Here is a 22,888-nt window from a genome sequence, read left to right on the forward strand (position 1 = left end):
GGAGTAGAGATAGCATTTCCATTTCTATTGTGTGTCATGCACAGGCTTGTGGAAGACAGAAGTTATCTCTGTTTGACCCCCCCTGCTTTAACTCTTCTACAAATATTACCTTGCATTCTTTCCTCTGGCCACTACAACAGCTATGTTTGTGTTCAAGACTCACACAGATGACATACCATAGATGACAAGGATATATCAAACATTGCTGTGGCTATGTATGTAATGCACATAAGATGCAATAAGAGAAAGTGTTTTTAAACTTTTGTAAATTCCATGTTTATTCTTTTCTGACGTAAAGGGTTACATATCCACTCACTGTCCCTTATCAGAAGTGGCACCGAGTAAGAGAAACTTTAGAGCAATTCTGTGAAAGATTTTTTTTGTCAGATTTACATATGGCTGGTATAGAAAGTGGGATAGTGCAATCACTGTCACACTTTATCTTCTTTGCCCACCATAAACTATCAAGCAATCACCAGTTGTGGATGAGTTTAAACAGTTAAACAGTTGGACACATTGACAGTTTAATTGTAGTTGAGCATGTACTAAAAGCAGGCTGAATGTTGAACATTTACTTAAGAGCCACTGATAGTTTGCTCTTCATCCATAATAAGTCATAAATATGAAGTAACATTTTATATGATGGAGAGTAGTCACCTGCAGCAGTTTGAAGAATACATCAGCATCTGATCAAGTTACTCAACAGAATCTAATAGCAGGTATGAACATGGTGTAATAAAGGTCTGATATCATAATTAATAGTTGAATCAAATTGTAAAAGATGCGTTTGTAGAGAAATGTTTTTTTAAATTATTATATGAAATTATTCTTGCATTAATGTGTCCATGTGTGCCCATTTTCACTCCATTTTGTGTTTGTTTCTGACATTCATAGTCTTATAACACTCCTGTGATGCTGTTTTCATTAGAATTTCCCCTCATGTGTTTTTAATAAACACAAATTTTATTTCTTAAGTTCATGGATGGCTGGAGTGTTGTTGTGTTTTTCTCTGGTTCTCAAAACATTTTTCTATGAAAGATCTCCCTGTGTGTTTTCTCTGGTGGATTACAGAGCTCTAGAACTACAACAGCAGAACCCTGGATAATCTCCTAATATGGTCATATCAACTTTGATTATTTATGCATCATTTAAATGAGTTTGATCTGTAATCTCCAGTGTACTCGCTAGTTTTTCTGTGAAGAAGGCATTCTTTTAATCCCGGCAGGACTGTTTCAAAGACAAACAACAGCATACAAATTCTTTACACACCATCACAAAGCCCTTCTCATTACAGTGACTTAATAAACTTAATCTTTGTGCTCCAGACCAAATTTCACAGTGCTACTCTCCCCTAAGCCTACTAGTGTAGTTTTACCAAACTAGGTCTGCAATTTTAGAAGATTCAGGGTTGGATTCCAAAACATTTTGTTTGGATGCTTCATTGTTATGTCCACTGTTTGGAAAGTCTAGACTAAGAGTTTTCAGGTGGCTGCTTGAACCGTAGTTTTTTCTCTTTTTCGTTGCAAACCCCATTTCCTATTTGGGAGCACTTTTTGGATCTTTTTTGACAGTTGTGGTGAACCAGAAGACCAGAGCTGGAAGGTCTTCCTGGAAGAAAGATTGATGAAGAATCTCATATGGTGTTGCCAGGGAGGGCCTCTCCCTGGACCCCATCAGTAAAATAATTGAAGATGCACTGGAATATAGACCCTTTCAACAATAAAAACAAAAACAATGCTTGAATGTTCTATTTGGTTCCCAATCGACTTCCTCTGCATTAAGATAACATATGGAATGTTAAAACGGAAGCCTACTATGATGCTGATAATCAGGGGCGGACTGGGACCAAAAATCGGCCCTGGCATATTTGTTCCAAGCGGCCCTCAAATCGGTCGGGCACACCTAATTAAATACAAAATATTTGCATTACCCTTAAATATGCATATATTTTCAACTGTCATGGAGCACTGAAAGTGATGTAGGCCTCATTGCTATCACTCTGACTGATCAGAGGTAGCCATGGAGCACATGATCTCCATATTCAAGTAGCCTAGGCTATACAAGCAATTATTAAAGAAGAGTTTCTGCTTGAATTCAAAGTATCATTTCAAATTATTCAATAGGCTACATTTAAATTATACAATGCTCAACTGACAGCAGCACCAAACAGTTAATGAAGCCTATGTGTAAAGAGCTAAATTAGGCATACCTAGATTGTCGTAGACGTTAATCACTGTAGGACAACTGAGAACACAAAATAAACAGGGCTGTTGCGGGAAATATTTTATTCCTGTAGGCTATACTACATTGCTGGTACGTATTTTGGAACATTATAGCTACATTAACTAATTATCTTTGATGTCTTCCAGTAGCCTATCATATGTTAGGCCTACTGTATATTAGTTGGCTTGTGCATGAATATGACTTTATGTTTTGTAGCCTACATTTCCGTCAGTCTACAGTCTTTTAGCCCATCTTTACCATGATAACCCTTCCAAGATAGAACCCTTTCTACGCTCTACTTTGAGAGACCAACCACCACTCATGCCATCGATGTTGAATTTTGGGCGTCTGATGGAAACTGATCAATCTGACCAACAATTAATATCGATTTGACAGTCTTTTGCTGTCCGGGTTTGCAAATCATTCATTTAGAACATTTAAGTTGCGCTATTTGTTATTATAATCACAGCACGGCCTTACGTTATCATTACCATATCATTACCGCCAAGGCCGTAGTCATGATGTCAACATTGGGGGGGACCAAATCTGTGGTGGGGTCTTTTAAAAAATGACCCACCAGATGACTTATGGTGGGTTTTGTGAAAAGAGAAGGGTGGAGAAGAAGCAACTTCACACAGAGGCTTGGGCTTCAGGGCCCCCGAGCTCTTGGGCCCAGTAAGCCCATTCAGTAATCCATCCCTGGACCCGTGACTCCATTTGTGTTCAAAATGTATACTTTAAAATAAATTACAAACTAGAGTATCTTATGATAACCTCTATATTACACAGAATGTGGTTCTTTGACTTATTACTTACACCTGAAGATTAAACTAAGGCTTAGACTCATAGGTTTGGCCTAAATAAGATTTTGCCTTTTAATTTAGATTTTATTATGCTGGCGGCTAATCACACAATTTTAACAGTTTGAAAGGGACAGGATTCAGGAATAGGCTACTAAGACAGGCCCCTCTTCTGTCTGACTCACTTCATGTTACCCCTGTATGCATTATAGACTGGCTTCTGACAGAAATTACGTTTTGTGCCAACATGTAGAAACACTAGGCCTACTACAGCCTTTAATTGGTGAATGGAGGTGCAAATTCCTTTCTTTGGTTATTGTTCGCGATTCACATTAACTGTAGGCTATCATCACATTGTAAACGTTTTTTCCAACTTGTGTGCTGTCGCCACATTTGATCACGTTTTGCCTGCATAGATGCGCGATTGAGTGCGCATATAAACTAGATGTACCGCGTAGCGGTACAAAATATGACCGCCGCTCAGTCCTGCACATCCATTCCGCGAAAATAAATCATATTAATGAATTTGTCTCCATCTTCTACTCCATTCCCCACTCTTGAAACTTTTGTGTATGCTTGTTTGAAATGTGTGTTTGCACACATTCCGCACACAAAGTAGCCTACTGGCGCTGCAAAGGTGAATAGATTTGTTTCTGGGCCAAAAAATCTGTAACATTGTTATAAAACCTTTAAAATCTCTAAACAATCACAAGTAGGGCAGTTCATCACAGTCCATCCATTGCAACTGGACTGATGAAAGGTACACCTGTAGGCTACATTGTATTTGGGAAAAGCAGAAGGTAGCAGCATAATGTATTTATTTATTTATTATTAAACAAAACAATCCCTGTCAGTTCCATGCAGTTTTCAACAGCTATCAAGAAGAGAGGTCATGTCATGGATTTTTGTGAATGTTTCTTCTTCTACATATGCATAAGTTTAGTCATCTAGTTCAAATGATATTCAGCTTTATTGTCAATGCACAAATGAAATACCAGTAGTCTAAAACAAAATGCCGTTTTTCCCAGTGGTGCAAATAACTGACATGTCCAAAGGGCCTTCATGAATTACTTTGCGAGACTGTTCATACACATTTTAACGGGCAAAGTTGAAGAGCTACTCTCCGTTATTGTTTGTGCAAATAATATGCTGATTCATGTTCCCTTGCATTTTGCAACCATGAGGTCAATGGTTAAGCTCAATCTTTTGACGCAATCTTTTGATTTTCACCCAGCCTAGTCCATGGTAGGCGCCCGATAGAAATATTGTTTAATTTTGCGATTGAGATATCCACGCACTGGCGCCCCCCCTGCGACGTGTTCGCCCCCCGGTTTTAGAGCTATTCTAAATGCAAAAATGCATAGAGGGAGTTATGACAAAACCGTGACTGTTAACAAACTATAAGCTATATAAGGTAGGCCCTATGCTAGGCCTATTACACAACACAAATTGTCGCTAGGCTATGCTGGCGACCCAAATAAAATCTCCGTTGGAACCAATGGCTTACACCTTACAGTATCAAGCTGCCACCTCTTGGCGAAAAAGTTAATAGTTTTGCATATCAGTAGTAATACATTTCACGTAGCTGTGAATCACGGAAAGGGCGAATGAAGTGGACACTTCTAAACGGAACCCAACCCACTGTACAGTAGCTCAAGGTCTGTGGCTAAAGCAGCCATAATGAAAGCGTTATCATTGTTTGGATACTTCACACACACGTGTTTTTTAATCGCATAGACTACAACTACCAAGCTGGAATCAAAGCACATCGACTCCCCTCTCACACCCTAAACACGCACTTCGAACAAACAAAAAGCGCCTCAGTCTCACGGAATAGCCATAGGCAAAACTGTATCTGACCCTTGTAACGTTGGTACTAAATCATTCATCGCAAAGAATGATTTTTGTAGCACGTGCAACAAATATGTGTAGGTACAGCCCTGCCCTGAATACATCTCAACGTGCGCTCTAAAACATCTGGTTTAAATGGAGATTGTAGATCATCACGGGATCATAGACAGGTTATCTTTCAGGTAGCCTATATATTTTCCATTAAAAAACCATCACATAGCGAACGTGTTGTGGCTAACTCACTTAGCTCCTGTTAGTAGCCTAGGTTATGGTCATAAGCAAATGAGATGACAGTCGAAAGATACAATTAGTGCTGTTATCGATTTGCTTGGTAGCTTATAAACGCATTTATGGTTTTCTACAAATACATCAATAATCAAATTGGCCTCCATCACTCAACCATGCTAACGGTAACATTATTTTACCTACGTTCTGCTATTGATAGGATTAACGTAGCCTACCTGCAGTAAAAAACAAGCATGTCCGATAAACATTCTCAGATTTATTTCGGCTTCAAGAGGAAATGGGAATTACATGTCATGCAGAAATCATCCTACCCTTAGACGTTCTCTGCGGTAAACTACTGTAGCCTACAGTCTTGTCCTTGTAGGAAGCATAGTGTCTTTCCAACCCATTTAAGATTAACTTCCAACAAAATTACGTCTCACTGCAACGATGCGCCATCTAGTGGACAAACGACTACTTATCGCCAATACTGGAAATGCAGCCATGATGATGATGATGATGAATATTTATTTTGGCTTTCTTTTAATCCTACTGAATTTGTAATTATGTATCGGCCGTTCTAATACCGATAGTATGTGGGTGCCTGTGTGTGTGTGTGCATGTGTATATGTGTGCACCACCATCTACAGGCCAATGAGTGTAGAGTCACTAAATGTACACATAACTTAATTTTTTAGACCCCCCCATGGATGAAATTCTACGAAACTTGGCATACCCCCAGAGAATGTCAGGTTAATCATACACATAAAATTTGGTGCAGTTCTGAACGTCTTTACTGAAGAGAGGGGCGATTAAAGCAGAATGATATTGCATTTTCATTTTTTACCGGGGGGGTGCAAATCACAAATGAGTGATTATGGGCTAAGTTGATGTGGGCCCTTGAGACCAACATACCATACCATAAAAATTTCTTCATCCTCGGTGCCACGGTTCAGGTAGTTATTGAGGAAAAACTGCATTTTTTGGGTTTCGGGGGGCCCAGCGCGGAGGGGGAGTGGCCCCCGGGGACCAAACGAAATTTTTCCGTAAAAGTCTAGTGGGGCTACATACCCACCAAATTTCATGTGCCCTGGTGTTTCGGTGCCCCGGGTATCGTTGACCAAAATTTCAGGAAGTAGATGACGAAAAAAAAAAAAAAAAAAAAAAAAAAAAAAAAAATTGACAATCCCTATATGACCGCTTCGCTAGCTTCGCTAGCGGCGGTCATAATAATATGCAAGATGCAACAATCATTTCTAAGAGGCCTATAAACGGTAATTTCTGCCATTACTACTAGCATATGAATGCATTATTTATGTTGAAAGACGTGAAAGAAATGACAGGCTTGCACAAATTCATCATTTAAAATAAAACGTTTCATTTTCTCGATCATTACGAGAATAGGTTACAATATGGAAAATGTTCCCTTTCAGCCTGATCGGCTCCAAAGATGTATGGGATTTCCTTAGCCTGTGCTACACCTTTCCAATAAGTTTTGTGAAAATTGTACCGGTAGCTTTTGCGATATTGTTGACAGCCCTACCTCACCGCAGTAGGGTGCAGTAAATGGAAGCTTTTGATAGCGCACGCCACTAACGAAAAACGGAAAATCACCAGGACAAACCACTCAGGGGTGTAGGGTACTCTGGAACCATAGGTCACTAATTTGTGCGTTAGTTACGTTTGATTACATTTCTGATGCGTGTTGGTTTCCTGTAGGCCTAGTATAGCGCTTTATTCTTTCTTTCTTTTTCTATGTACGTATATTTGGGGGACATTTTGGTCATATTTGAATATGGGGGAGGGGGGGGGGGACACGTCCCCCTCAATGTCTATGGTGACTACGGCCCTGATTACCGCAATTAATTAAGTCATCATAATCATCATCGTCAGCATGGCATGTCACACAGTAGCCTACCTGCTCCGCCACTGAGTTCTTATCATGTAGCCTCAACTAGGCTCCACCACCTGCTCACTGTCCTTCTGCTCTGTATGGTTGCTTACATGCTCGTTCAAACTCAACGAACTTCAACATGTTGCTGACATATGCTAGCCTACTTGCAATATTGTATTTTTGAAGCTTCTACATTGGTGTTACTTTTGCACTAGGGGAGCGCGGGGCACAAAGTAACGCGGGGTTAAATGTAACACGGACTTTTTCCCTATTTGCAGGGGGTTGATCGAGGCATGCTATTGGTCAGTTAATCACATTACTATGAGACGGTGTTCCACAAATTTTCAGTCAGTATGGACGTGTTTCCACGTAGATCTGCAGCAAAACGCCTTTTGAAGACATCAACTTAAATGTCTAGGTGGTACTTGTTTTTCCATTACTGAGTTGTGGGTGCAGCTCTTTGACTCCAATCTTCTATCATCTTAATAACCGTCTTGTAGGCTAAAAATGAACACCGTTTTGAAACATGTAGCCAACTCATAGCAGGAGCTAGCTTATCTTATAACAAACGTGACCCAGCGGGGTTAGTTGTAACGCGCTGTTACAACTAAGCCACTCATACTGTACAATGATGTTGCAATACAAAAATATGCACGTATTAGTGTTAGTTTTTGTGATATTTTGCATTTTGCCTCATGTGTTTTCAGGTTTGAGGGCTTTTCTTGGCAGGATTGACCTTGGTTAGACTCATTTGCTTCCATTGGCGCATATTTCTCATGTTATTTCTCCGTATAGAAAATAAAGTCAATTTTCGACACACGTCTGTTGTTAGTTCATGACTTATGTATCATAAATAGTCAGATCCTATTCTATCATACACATTCAGATAAATTTATTGAATTAATTTAATTAAAAACAGCCTTTGGGATGAGTGTTACAACTAACCCCGCATATGGGGCAGGTTGTAACATTTCACCTATCGCCACTTTCGGTGGAATTGTAAAAGAACAGTAGCTCCTACAAACAAACTTCCAGTGCATATGTGTAACAGAGATATGTATGTTGCTTGTTAAAAAGTATAACTAGCGAAACTCAAATGATTTTAGAATTATTTAGCCATAACCAAAAAGTGTTACTTTGTGCCCCGCGCTCCCCTATTGTCACTGCCGGCACCCGCCGCAATTTCGTGTAGGCAACTTCGATTAACTTTTGACGGCTCACAAAATCCTGGCTCTGAGCCAAAATGCGAGGGGTGGGGCCTGACGTGAGCTTTCATTGGATCAGTCGAGTGTCAATATGGAAATGTAACCAATGGGCCGCTGATTGTCCTTCCTTTTGGGCCGACAGTCCGCCCATGCTGATAATGGAACTCTCTTGAAAGGGTCTATAGGAGATTAGGGGCATCTAAGGATTTGGAGGTTATGAGTAGCGCAAAGCCAAGTAACTTCATATATCTGTGTGGTGAGACTTGTCTGTGGGGTTAGACAATGTCTCACACTGACAGTCATGTGGAGAAGGCACAGCTGCATCAGTTATATGCCTTAGGAGCATTTCTGTGCTGCTTGAGATAGAGAGGCATCACTGATTTAGCCAGGCAAGACCACAGAGACCCCTTTCAAATAGTTGGACAGTCAGCTGAACACTCCTTGAGGGATGTCCACTCTAAATATCGGCAGAAGATGGTTTAGGACAGAGACAAGGCATTAAAGGAACCATATGTAAGAAATGTATTTCAATTTATCATAAAATGGCCCTGATATGTCACTAGACATTAAGAAATCATGTTCATTTCAAATACTTATATCACTGACAACAGTAGTCCGGCCAGGATATTGTCATTTAAAAAGTGAAGTTGCAGCCCTCAACTGATGTTGTTTATGTTTTGTCATGTTGTGTTGTGTTTTGGCCTGATGCGCCACCCTCCACCTATGTACTAATCACAAAGTCAGTAGTGTTTCGGCATCCGGGTTGGCAACCTCGAGTCAGGGGGGAGGGGAGGGGATACACCGCTCTACAGTAATTTGAAAGTAATTGCAGTACCAGTTTTGGCCACAATCTTACATATGGTTCCTTTAAACACTAGCCACCACCATCACAATATTTCTGTGGTGAGTCTCTCCAGCCTGTACTAGTTAATGATGTACATGATAATGCCTAATGTCACATGATTATGAAGATGATGCATATGATAGCATTACTGTCTAAATTGATAATGTAAATGTTGGAAATGTAAATGTTATTTTCCGCTAATTTCCATAGGATGACAGAATCTGACTGAAATAACTTACATAGTCGGGGAGGGCGCAAGCACTTTGAAATCTTTTCTAATATGTACACCACAAATAACAAATTACACCAAACTCTCCACATGGTGATTTATGATACCTCACTGAGTCAAATCAATGAATTAAGAAGTTAATGCTATTTCGCTACATGTTTCACAGTAGTATTTCTTTTGACATAAACTCCTTGAAGAAAAGAGTCTGGTTAAGAACTGGGGACAGTGACAAATCTCTGATGTCTACATCAGGGTATGTGTTTACATCTCACTGTTCGGACCATGTATCTCCAGAGACTGAGGTCAGAATTAAATTCGGTGTCTGCATCTTTATTTGACCTGGAAAAAAATCCTCACTCAACAAAAGACATATTGTTCCCGAGTCAGCACAGTTATTATCAACAATTTAAAATGAGAAACCAGCGTTGTCCTAAAAAAAGGTGAACTTTTCCATTACCGTCATTTTTTATCATCAGTCTGCAAACCATCATTGCATACAAGGGAATCTGTCTCACTCACAATCACTGGATTGTTGTTCTGAATAGGCAATAAAAAGTGTACTCAATCCATAATTTCTTCCATTGGTCATATGATGGCTTGAAGAGTTTCTTTGTGCAAAGTCAGAAAATAGTTAGAGAACAGGGTCAGTTTAGTGATCTGTGTTGAAGGAAATTTCATGCTACTTTGATTATGAAATCTGTTTGGGATTGAGCTATTCTTGTGTGGACAAGGCAGCCAGAAGGTCTTCATTGACTCAATGAAATTATTTTATGATACTGTACTTTTCTTTGTTTTTTCCCTGTTAAGATGCCTGTGATGTTTAAATGTGTACCATCCAATTGTAGCCCAATTGCAGCCTAACATGATAACCTGACCTGACACACACACACACACAGACGCGCGCGCGCACACACACACACACACACACACACACACACACACACACACAATCATTTCTCAATCAACAGGAGAACTCGGAGGTCAAGGTGATACATCACAAACATTCTGTATTCTGTCCTGCTTCTCACCGCCTAACTCTCTCTCAATCATCTCTTGTGTAATGATGTCAAGGTCCTGGAGCTCATAGCACACTTGGTCACCGTGAGCTGGTATCGCTCATTGTTACAAATCAACACTCTGTGACTGTCTGAGAGCCCATATGCAGGCAACGGGGCCTAGACAATGGTGCATTTGTCAAGCTCATATTAAACTCAGACCCCAGGTCTCTGTGGCTTGGAAAGGTCCCACAAGGCTAATAGTTAGGTTGCTTCTAAATGTATTATCTCTGTAGACCTTTGAAATATTACTTGGATGTGTTAGACATCTTACTGATCAGGCCAGATAATGTCACTTGCTTTCAAAAATGATTGCCTTTAAGACAAATGTGTTTACTATCGAACAATCTTCTTCCTGAAAGCACAAGGTATGCTCTGTGATACAGATACACATTCTTAACCAAGTCTATGCGGATATCTCTGTTTTTCTATTCAATCCTTGCTTTGGAAATACAAACAGCTCAGTTGAGATACAGTTTTAAAATGAACATAACACACTGCCCTAGGTTGTGTCAGCAATAGAGACTTACAGAAGAGATCAAACATATTGTATCTCTTTGCTTGTGACTGGAAATGTTGTGGTCAAGCCATGGGTTTCTATGAACTAGACATGTGTTACTGTAGAGGTGTTTTCTCCTCTTCCTTTTTAATCTTTTGATTGTATCAACAATCTACATAATCCTAAACACAGAGTATGTTGAATACTATAGCCATTCAAAACCATGGCTAGGAACACAACCTTTTGTGACTCAATTTGGGGGTTCAGCTTGGCTCTGGATGTGATGGTGCTTCTAAACTAATCTCCCACCTAATCTTCTCCCCAAACTGCTCTCGGGGTATGGCACCATTGTCTGTTTGCAAGCATTGCCGCAATGACTATCAACTGCTGCAGTCAAGAATTCTGCAATACGGCTTCAGTTCAAGTTAACAGTCATGGTACCATTATGAGGGAAATAGAAACATTTCCCTGTAAATGCAACCCATTAAAAATTACATGAAAAACTATTTACGTATTTGAGTATAGTATATATTTGAGTATACTATTTATTTTAGTATAGTATATATACTCTTTTGATCCTGTGAGGGAAATTGTTGTGCTTGAAATGTCATGCTAGAGATTCCAACACCTTCATGAAGACACAGATACTCAAGGTGTTTACAACTGCATGCTGTTGCTGTACTGAGTGAGTCCTATTTTTGCCCTCTTGGGGACAGTCATCTTTATTTGGTCTCTGAAGGGTTTTTTTCCCCGCCCCCAAACGTCAGCTTTAAGCTGCTTTGAAACTATCTCCACAAAGATGGAACCTTGAAGGGATTTCATTAGATAAAATAGCCTGTAGCACACTTCCATGGAGTGACAAGTCTAAGGGGTCGCTTTTCTTTCCCTAGGTTCCTGTGCTTCAACACAAATTTTCACTGACACAAAAATATTCACAGAGAGAGCTCCACTTTTGCATTTGATAACTTAGTTTTAATAAGGTGTCATTTTTGTATATTTCTATAGAGATCTACAGCTGAAATAGGCCGGGCATCGCCAAAGTAGTTGTGTTGATATTAGAAATACTGCAGTGTTGTCTATGTCAATGTCTATGGTTCGAGCTTGTTTTTAGTCTGCTTGGTCTGTCTTCCCTGGTAGGTAACATCTTTGTGGTGAGCCTGTCGGTGGCTGACCTGGTGGTGGCGCTGTACCCCTACCCCCTGGCACTGCTGGCCATCTTCCACAATGGCTGGACCATGGGCTCGCTGCACTGCCAGCTGAGTGGCTTCGTCATGGGCCTGAGTGTCATCGGCTCCGTCTTCAATATCACGGCAATCGCACTCAACCGCTACTGCTACATCTGCCACGGCCTGCACTATGACCACCTCTACACCACCCGCAACACCTGCCTGTACCTGCTGCTCACCTGGGTGCTCACCTGCCTGGCCACCGTCCCCAATTTCCTAGTGGGCTCACTGAGCTACGACCCACGCATCTACTCCTGCACCTTCACGCAGACGGCCAGCTCCTCGTACACCATCTGCGTGGTGGTGGTGCACTTCCTGGTTCCGCTGGCCGTGGTCTCCTTCTGCTACCTGCGCATCTGGATGCTGGTCATCCGGGTGAAGAGCCGTGTGCAGCCGCCGGACTCGCGCAGGGGCCAGCGGGGTCGCCCTGGCGACATGCGCAACTTCCTCACCATGTTTGTGGTCTTCGTACTGTTTGCTGTCTGCTGGGCACCGCTGAACCTCATCGGCCTGGCCGTGGCCATTGACCCAGAGCGGATGGCGCCAAAGGTGCCCGAGTGGCTGTTCATCACCAGCTATTTCATGGCGTATTTCAACAGCTGCCTGAACGCGGTGGTGTATGGCCTGCTGAACCAGAACTTCCGGCGTGAATACAAGCAGATCCTGCTGGCACTGTGTGCCCCACGCACGCTCTTCATGGACAGCTCAAAGTGTGCCACGGACGGCTTCAAGAGCAAGCAGTCACCAGCAGTGACCAACAACCACTTAATGGAGGCCCAACTGTGATTGGTTAGGGGTCAGGGGGTTACCACTGGTAGGGGCTATATAACTATAGAAATAATATATATAATTTTTTATAATGTTGTCACTGGTTGTTTGTAGAACATTAGTGCTGTGTGTGTGTGTGTGTGTGTGTGTGTGCGTGTGTCCTTGTACTGACAAACCAACCAAATTATCACACGCACACAGACACACACACGATTAAATATGTAGCATAGATGTTTATCTGACATATAGAGTTTGAAAATATGTATTATTTTCTTGGCATATTTTGATGCTGCTTATGTATTGTTAAGAAAATGTTTGACTTGGATGTTATGGTGCTTGAATTCTCAGATAAAAATGATCACTTCTTTCTCCATCCCTACGGCATGTTACTTTTGTCAATAGTTCTCATAAACCTTCAAGCAAATGCAGAGAATAGATAATAAGGCCATCATCATCAAGGTAAAATATTGTGTTTGTTTCCACTTTCCTTCCTCCTCTTCATTAACATTATCATCCATAAGGTAATAACAGCTAATAATATTCTATCCAGCTTGTAATAGCTGCAAGGTCACTTCAAACATCATCTCATTCACACGCTGGTTTCATTCAGTCTAATCTTCCTGAACCTGTGATGAGGGCGATCATTACTCATTCGCAGAGACAGAGCTGTGACGACCAGATTTGTCCTGGGAAGGACAGATGTGATGACATAGCGCTTATCCTGGTTGCCCTCAAAAGGTTTCTGTCTTTGTGTTTCACGGGCGGATTGATTTCATCTCTCAGGTCAGTGACCCCTCTCAGATGCAGGCTGTTTAATTCCCTCTTTCTGCAACCTCAGCGAACAACAGCGGGGTACAATATGTTTGTCAACCCCAGATTGTGGTGTGTGTGTGTGTGTGTGTGTGTCCTGCAAAACAGCTGGCATGGGCTTACCTCAGCTGTGAACTGGCGAACAGAGCATAACCTTGGCCTGCAGATACTACAACAAAATGCTAAATGAATGTTGGTCTACCAAGGCTGAGGTTACTGGTTTAGTTCATTACTGTGCAGACCTTCTTTAAATCTGGATAACAGAAATTCCATGCTAACTAACTTTGCCCACTGGCTTATGAGCAATTCAAATTTGATGGGAAGACAGTATTAGGTCTACTCTGTTAGAGCATTCTCAATATCTAGTTGCCTATGTCTTATTAAAAGCTGCATAAAACTCGTGTTTGAAGTGAGGGTGACAATTATTCAAGCCCTTACACTGCCTAGGTAGTAGAGAGTCGATTTACTCTGCTGAGATGAATTGTTACAACGTAACACTGCTCCTAAAGAAACAGCAGGTTCAGTGAGAAGTTACTACAGCCTGAAAACCATATGTGCAGTGTTGTCTCCCTCTAGAGGATTTACTGTTTAGCCTTTTGTTTGCGCAGATAACTAAATTATTTAATGCTTTGTTACAGTAATACAACTTTCAGCCATGCATTTTTTTTTTGCCACACAAGCTTGAAGAATGGATTAGTCTATAGTCGACTACTAGCGCTATTAGCGACACAGACAGTAAATTAGCGACTATACGAGAATTTACCATGACGTCACAATAACAATATACATTCTTCTGGGTGGCAAAAGCTGAAGCATTCTCCATTGGCACTACTAGTAAACAACCCCTTCCATGTCATTTGACCAGGGGAGAGCGATCAAGAAAACAGAGTAAATGGCTTAAATGAATGATTTTCGTCTTGCGGGGTGCTATGGGACTTCTCATTCATATTCATACGGTTATGGGAAGTCTCATTAATATGCAATGAGTCATATGTGTCTAGCCATGCTGCGTCCACTCTACCCAGTAGTTTGAACGAAGTGAAGTGTCAGTCGAAATCAAAGGCGAATTATGAAAATGCTACGTGAGGTAAATTGCTTGGGGAACCCACCGTCGGCCGTAGCCTAGGCCTAATACATTTCAACAGGTAAGTTAATTCAAAAACAGACGTGGTGGATATTCAGACATAGCTAACATGAGAGACTGGCCGGTTGCACAAAACACCTAGTTCAGGTTCCCTTAAAATCTGATTTAAGGCCCCCTTAAAATAAAATTGGCTGCACAAACACATTTAAGTATTCTACTTGGTTTCCTTATCATTTTCCCTCAAGTATTTAAGGTTTTCTCCTTTTCTTATCTTATAAGAAATTCTGTTGCACAAACGACCTTAGCAGCCTAAATAACCACATGAGGTTCGGTTCGCCAGGCAAAATGTAAAAAAAAAAGTTTATTTTGGTGCCCTGATGACAGTCAGGATAATATCTAACTAGCTAGCTAGTATTGTCCAATTCATGTCTGGCTTTACTGATGAATGGATAAATGTCACCGAAAATTATTAAGGTAAGATATCATAAACTTGGGTTGCAGACTACGGCATAACTTTAGCAAGCTAGTTACAACTATGTCCGTTGAACGTAGCCTACCAGTTGAGTTATTCATTGCTAACATTAGCTATTGATAGGCCTACAGTAGGTGCATTAATAACTATAGCTAACATCGTTAAATTAATTGTCACTGCCGTGTTTCATCCGTCAAACTTGTCAAAGTTAGTTATAGGCCTACTCAGATTTGTAATGCGTCATTCACTATCTGATTTTATCAACAATATGTGCACACAGCTTGCTATTATTTTGGACAGTCCCGTATTGACCAACATCTGCATCCTCAGAAAAGCAAGCACAAATTAGCAAACAAACAATCTCCGTGGTTGATACTAAAGGGACAAAACTTAAGGTGCTTTGTGCAAACGGCCCTAAGGAGATAGCAATAAATGAAATGCATAGTAGCCTAGGCTAGCCTACTATAGCCTAATGTGTAAATGAACCTCATCCTGCCATTGAGTGGTTATTTTAGTGACTGTTGCTGTTTGACTTACAATCTGTTAGATGGTATTTCCCTGCTATCTAAATAAAAAGGCTATGATCGGGTTTTTGTTGCTCGGATCGGATACAGATGTAAGAAGTGGCTACTCCGCCACCAGGCAGTCTTGCCATCTCTGTAGCATTACTTTTGACGACGTCCACTAGCATTAAACTTCACCCACAGGTTCCGCTGGATTTTTTTTTCTTTCTGAAGGACATCGATAAAAACCCTACACTTTTTGCTGTATATCTGGCGGCACAACCCCAAACACAACACGTTTTCGTTATTGTTTCAACTTTGATCAACAACAATGTTTTAACTATGTAAGGTCAGTGGAAGCCGCTTGCGTTCTGCCACCCGGAAGGATCTTGGAGCCTATTGTTTACAAACATTCTGAAATGCCGTATAAAGACTACTATTCTTTTAGCCTCACACGTGACATTGTCACGTGACGCAACCTCGGAAGTAGCGACGATGATGACATGAAACCAAACCAATGCATGAAACAGAGGTGTTTGTAGGCTACATTGATTAAACTATTGCATTATAAACCCTTATAGACCGTAAAGTTAAACAAGAACTTTGCGTGGGACAATGCAGACTACAACAGATGTTAGAGGGTAAGACTGTGAAATCGAAACTCTTGCATAATTGAGTTCTGGGTTTGCTAACGTAGGCTACCAAGTAGGCTAGCAGCTAGCTGACGCCAAGTTGAAAGAGCCTAGACTGGAGTATCAAACAGTTTGCCTCAACCTCCTAAAACCCCAGATATATTTCTGTTAAGTAACACTCGTCGCTGGTCACTAGTTACTGGTCACTGGTCTTTTTTGACCGCCTGTCGCAAATTTTCTCAACGACGATGTTACAGTTTGTTGTTAATTAGTCCCCAAAAGAGTGGAACTTAGGCTATTCTTTAGGCCTAACGTTAATGTATTGCTCATAAATACACAACATTATGTTTGGTATTTGGATGGATATGGAAGCGTGAATAACCTAAATATGCCAGTCTTGCATGATACAACGCCAATGCAGAAAAGAAGTGTTTGTATCAGGATAGGCTATGCCGGTGGGTCAGGTCAAGTCTGTGGGCTTTGGTGTGGTGATCTACTTTTAATGTGATTATTTATTTTTCCCTGGTAGAAATGAGGCATCACTACTATCAATTTTGAAGACGCTGTTATTCTTCACAATCATGATGATTACTCTACCAATAGGATTATACTTTGCCACCAAAGCCTATGTTTTCCAAGGTAGGTGTGATGCATCTTCCTGTTTTAGGCTCATGCTTATGCAAATATTATACCAAACAGCCATCCCTGTAAAAGCAAAACAAACAAAAAAAGCAAAAGCATGATTATGGTAAATTATCAGGACACATTGGTCAAGAAGTTAGACTAAATTGATTAACAGGATTTTAGTCTAACTTACTTCTCTATGACAAAATATGTTTAATCAATAAATATAAATGGTGCATTATGAAGAATAAAATTCATATTATGGAGCTTCATCATCAAAAATGTTATTTCATTACAAGAAAGAACAAATATGTATCTTTATCTGGTATAAATCCCATTAGGATCATCAAGTGCCCCCATGGTCATTTGAGGGTCCAAATATGGGGTTCCAAAAGAGTCACCTCTGCCGGAGAGGGTTTTTGGACCCCCATAAAACCCCCGCCAGTGGTACCATACCCTTCAAATTCATTTTGGCAAGAGCAAGGTTCCCACATATAACAAATAATCCTGTTTAGAATAAATATGAGCATTAATTGTGGTGCTAAGGCCACCCAAAAAGTGAAAAATCACACATGCCGTCAACATTTTTTAGGACTTTGGTGACCCACCTCTCACCCAAACAGTAAGTAATGTTGATTCTGCCTCCAGAATTGTGTAGTACAGACTACAATGAACTACCACACCAGCCTTCTACCACTATTAGAACAGATGTTATGGGCTTCCAAAAATGGCAAAAGATGAAATGTGAAATTCCAATGTGTCAATTACGGCCGTGGCACCCGAAATTCAAATGGACGCCACGGGCGAACCGTTTGAGATATTGACCTGAAACTTCAGATTCCCTCGTTTGGTAACATAAAGCATATTTTCACCGCTTTTCAGCAAAATCTGAGAGGTACCATGTACATGATACCTCGATTTTGGCTGTTTTCACTTGGAATGACCCAATGTTAAAAACAATGTAGCAGTAATACAAAAAATAGAAACAAAAGTAGCAACATCCAGACACCTGATATGTGTTACTACTAACCACAGTTACTATGACTGCGTTTACATGCTCTTCAGTATCCCCGTTATGAGGTTCATCCAAATTTTAATCATATTCTGGATATGGTGTTTACATGAACACAGAGAAACCTGGTTACATGATGAATACTAGCCTAGTATCCCGATTACCAACAATACAGTTCTATAAACACAGCTCTGCACGTTTGAATGAGAAACCAGGATAAGATGTATACATTATTATACACAACAGTATCCCGGTTTATCCGGGGATTATCCGAGTTTCTGAAATCGGGACATGTTTATATGCTCAAATACAAACCGGGATACTTGTGCATGTATGTAAACACAGTCAGTTACTACTAAACTGTTGCTTCTCACCCTACACTCCGGAACATCCATCAGCTGGTCTAGCATGATGAGATGACTTTGAGGATGGATGGGTATTAAAACCATCTTTATGTATTTAGGTGGCTGGTCATGTTATACTTTGAAGTTAATTGAGGTTAAGGTTTAAAATGACCCCAGAAACCCAAAGCCACCTGTGAAAATAAAAATATGCAAGGCATTGCAGTTGTCTAAACAATAGATAACATTTATAATTCTCAGTGTCCTGGCTATTGGGTTATATTCAGTGTGTTAATGTGTTATTTTGAAATACTTGTGCGTGAGTAATTTTGAAACAACATAACTGTAGAAACAACAACTGTATTGGATTAGAATTTTCAACTCCACCTTTAAGAGACAGCAAATAGATGAATTCATTGATAGAATAATATGGCAACAAGTATTCAAAGCTGACAAAATGAAGACTACCAGATTTCAATTATGTATTCCAATGGTTATAGACTGTTTCAGGCTGATGTGCGGTGATGTTTGATGTTAGCAAAAGCATTCTGGCCCAAAGGTGATGATACATGGAACAACTTTTGTTGCTGGGCGTAATCGGTTCCATTTGTTCTGGGTAGATGATCGTTACAATTTGCTCTCTGATGATTAAGTTTTCCAAAATTTATTTTGACCAATGTCCCTGGGAATGTGGCCAGACAACAATATTTCACGAACATAGCGAACCTTGTGAATCATCAGCTTAAGAGCAACAATTATATGCCCAGCAGCTGTATCGAGCTGTATGAGTTTTATGTAGAGAATAAATGAATGACCTGGAAATTGGAGTTTAAACTGTACCACTTTTTCAAAGGTTCGTTGGGCTACTCCAGTAATGACAGTTTCTTCTATGCTGCCATTGTCGCTGTTGTGGCAGTGCACGTGATCCTTGCGCTCTTTGTCTACGTCGCTTGGAATGAGGGATCTCAGCAGACAAGGGTGGGAAAGCAAGACTGAAGAGCAGAAGACACTCACAAACAGGACACCCTCTCCCCTGCCACACACACACGCACACACACGCACACGCGCACACACGCACGCACGCACACATCTGTCTCTAATTTACACACAGTGTTTTGGGAAGAGTCCCCAGCTGGCCTGTCTCTTTCAGTGGGGGAGTTGTAAAAACGGGCTGTGTCTCCCCACCAGGTGACCTGAAGGAGGGCATAGACGTACTGAGCCAGGCGATCTTGTGGCTTGAGGCCAGAAAAATAGGCAAAAGCAGTGACTAGGGAGCAGAAATGCTCTGTGGATTAATCCATTAACTTTTGCCAAGGCTGCTACACCTACAGAAGATAACGTTTCTCAGTTTGTCCTCATGGCACCCTTAAAAGTTCCTCAAGGATCCGCAGATTGTTTAAATAGAGGGCTCTTTTCAGATTTATTTAGAAGTCTATGTTGTGGCCCTTAGGTCTGTACAGGTCCCTGAAAAGTTCTTCAAGGCTTCTTTGATGAAAGAGGAGAGTGAAAGGGGTTGTGTAAGGAACCTAGAAAGAACATAAACTCCCAAAGGTTCTTCAAGGTGTTTTAACTGTAAAGTTCAGATCTACGCAATTTTACTCAGAAACCAACCTAAGGTGGAATATTTAAATGTTTATAAAATAACCTTTTTGGGAAGGCTGTGCCTTAAGCACATTTTTATCTGTAGTTATGTGATTCTTTAGCCAAAGCAATCCACACCAAAATGATCAAAGATATATGGTCAAAGTCAGTCAAAATAAAAAGACATTAATTTTCTCTAGACTAAAACTATAGTGAAATTTGCATTGCACTGTTTTGTATTTCTGTTGTAATGTGATATTGTGATCATGTGTACATATCAAAGTGTCTACTTCTGATTGCACCACTACTTTTGATATGAAATTGATCATAGACTATGGAATACTCAACAATAAAAAATGTATATTTTGACTTTGTAGTTTGGGGTTAATTATTATTTTCATCTTCTGCCATGGATGTCTATGACAGCTTATAGAACCGTATTATCGAAAGTTGTGAAATTTGGCATACTCATTGGGGACACTGATTCTTTTCACCAGGATTAATGTATGCACCTCAAGTGCTCTAGTGCCACCAATGGCACAAAGTTTGAGTTACCTATTAATGTGTTTTCATTGAAAATTAAATTGTACTCTCTGGTCATACTTTGTACTCTCTGGTCATACTTTTGTCAAACACTCCAAGGATGAGACACGGAAATGTGTGATGTCATCTTCATAGCAATAGTGGTGGCCATATTGGATTTCATCATAAACACAAAAAAGTTTTCACAGCTTGGGACAGCACTTAACGATGTTTAATAACAAAGACGTTGCTGACACGTGCACCATGCACTTTTGTCGTGCTGTTGTAACCTTTATAATTTCTGGATTTCCCTATGGTCTCCGCGGTAAACGTCACAACGCTTTGAACTGTGGGTAATTCCCTTTGGTGAAGTCTGCACCGATGCAGACTCACGGAAAGGGCTCGGTAAGTGTGTACAAAAACCCTCACACCCTTTGAAATTCGACATTGGGACAGCCCTAAGCCCTTACAAATTTCGTGAGAATGCGCACCAAAGTCTGTGAGTGTGTGAGTCCGGACTTTGGGGTTGGCCCACAGAGTGCTGTATGACCGCAGCCTTGAGAGAATTGTCAACCAAAGTCGATTCAAAAACTTGGGGGAACTTCACAAGGAGTGGACTGAGGCTGGAGTCTGCATCAAGAGCCACCATGCACAGATGTGTCCAGGACATGGTCTACAAGTAGCATATTTCTAGTGTCAAGCCACTCCTGAATCAGAGACCAGGTTAGAGTGTTTTACCTGGCCTAGGAAGAGACAGAACTGGTCCGTTGCTTAGTGATCCAGACTCCTCTTTTCACATAAAAACAGAATTTGCATTTCATTTGGATATTGGGGCACAGAAGTAGTTACTTGAAGTCCAGTTTGATGTTTCTACAGTGATGAATTGGGGTGCCATGTCATTTGCTGTTGTTGGTCCACTGTGTTTTATCAAGTCCAGAGTTAATGCAGCCTTTAGTGCGTCATGCATCCATCTGCTGACAAGCTTTATGGAGATCCTGATTTCCTTTTCCAGCAAGACTCGGCACCTGCCCACAGTGCCAAAACTGCTAGTAACTGGTTTGCTTGGTATTACTGTGCTTAATTGGCCAGACAACTCGTCTGACCTGAACCCCATAGAGAATCTATGATTTATTGTCAGGAGAAAAATGAGACAGATGACCTCATAATGCAACCTGGGCGTCTATAACACCTCAGCAGTACCACAGGCTGATTGCCTCCATACCATGCCACATTGATGCAGTAATTTGTGCAAAAGCAGCCAGGACAAGTATTGTGTATAAATGAACTATTTTAGTTCAGTTTTGGCTTTTATGAGCTGTAAGCCGTAAACATGAAAATATATGAAAGATATATATATGTTCAAATTTTTTGAGACCCACCTGTATGTATGTCCATAAGAAGGCAAACTAGTGTGAAAGACATCTATTTGTTTAGTTATATATGTTTCAACATAAACATGCCATAAACGATACCTGCTAGTGCTGTAATGGTAGGCTCACTGTAGTTTATAGCGAGTTTTATCTCGAGGTTTTTCAATTTTGCTGTCTGATCAAAATAGGAGAGTACCAGTATATCCAAACATGGAAATCCATAATTTGGCCTACCACGGTTGTTGTTGAATTACTTGCTCATTTCAGCTTGACCTACATTTCAGTTTCAATTAGAGGGCCACTCAGAGAGCACAGACCAACAAGGCCAAAAACATGCATGCTACAGCGTTAACAAAAAACTTACTTTGTCCTTCAGATCTGCTCCAAAATATAACAGGTTCTTTCTGGGCCCATGTTACACTGTTTGGACCAGTGAGTAAAGTACAGGGAAAATTAAGTCAGAGTAAGAGGTAAACTACAGGGAAGGGCGATCACTTTTTGCTGAATAAAGCATCAGGGCGGTTTCTCAAGTATGTGGTTTAGTGCCAATTAAACTTGGATAAGTTAATTCTGAGAAAGTGACAAACCTCTTAATAGAACAGCTTTGTGGCTTCATTCTCATAGGAAAAGAAAGTGAAGGACTCTTTTTGGAGATTTACAAATTAACGAGTTAACTTGCCGAGGTTTGTTGCTTAACCATGTACTTGAAAGACCATCCAGGGCTGCTCTGATAGGGGTTTAGCTCTACTCTTAGTCTTAGTAAACTTGTCACTAAACCACACACTCACAATAGCCCTGCCTACAGCCAAACAAGCCACACCAGAAACAACCTCCCCAGTGGCAGTGCACTCCTGCGTTATGCAAGAACTCATGAGGCACACAGCTGTGGTTAAAACCTTTTCGCAATTGAATATGAATTTTCATAATCCAATATCCATTTCTTTATCCAACTTTGTTTTATCTATTGAGTATTCATTGACAGCCTATGGTTTAACGACAGGAGCGCATTCGCTTGCTACTGTAGGTCAGACCCAGGACCAAAGGGTCAGTGTTGAATAACAAAGCCCTGCACATTGGTGGGTGGGGCTTTCATACATTTCAAATCCTTATTTGTCGAT

General features: G+C 40.7%; 2 protein-coding genes across 2 annotated transcripts in view; both read left to right on the forward strand.

The window, feature by feature from the left end:
• The window catches only part of mtnr1c (melatonin receptor 1C), a 29,892-nt gene extending 17,055 nt beyond the window's left edge, over positions 1-12,837 (forward strand). The window contains exon 2 of the mRNA XM_076274317.1: positions 11,963-12,837. Coding sequence (XP_076130432.1) covers positions 11,963-12,837 — 875 coding nt within the window. The remainder of the gene's footprint in view (positions 1-11,962) is intronic.
• Positions 12,838-16,173: 3,336 nt separating this feature from the next.
• Positions 16,174-20,247, forward strand: vma21 (vacuolar ATPase assembly factor VMA21). Its single transcript, XM_076274492.1, has 3 exons — positions 16,174-16,329; positions 16,850-16,959; positions 19,151-20,247. The coding sequence occupies exons 1-3, from the start codon at positions 16,304-16,306 to the stop codon at positions 19,291-19,293; spliced, it is 279 nt and encodes a 92-aa protein (XP_076130607.1). The 5' UTR covers positions 16,174-16,303; the 3' UTR covers positions 19,294-20,247.
• The last annotated feature ends 2,641 nt before the right edge of the window (positions 20,248-22,888 follow it).

This window comes from Alosa pseudoharengus, unplaced genomic scaffold (assembly GCF_046254945.1).
Source record: "Alosa pseudoharengus isolate Yale_2024_CS ecotype anadromous, Long Island Sound unplaced genomic scaffold, YU_APseudo_1.1 YU_APseudo_1.1_scf_8, whole genome shotgun sequence".
Classification (NCBI taxonomy): Eukaryota; Metazoa; Chordata; class Actinopteri; order Clupeiformes; family Clupeidae; genus Alosa; species Alosa pseudoharengus.

Coding starts and splice junctions, on each gene's coding strand:
- vma21 (XM_076274492.1), top strand. CDS start 16,304: ATGCAGACTACAACAGATGTTAGAGG. Junction 16,330..16,849: donor ACTACAACAGATGTTAGAGG/GTAAGACTGTGA, acceptor TTTCCCTGGTAG/AAATGAGGCATCACTACTAT. Junction 16,960..19,150: donor CAAAGCCTATGTTTTCCAAG/GTAGGTGTGATG, acceptor ACTTTTTCAAAG/GTTCGTTGGGCTACTCCAGT.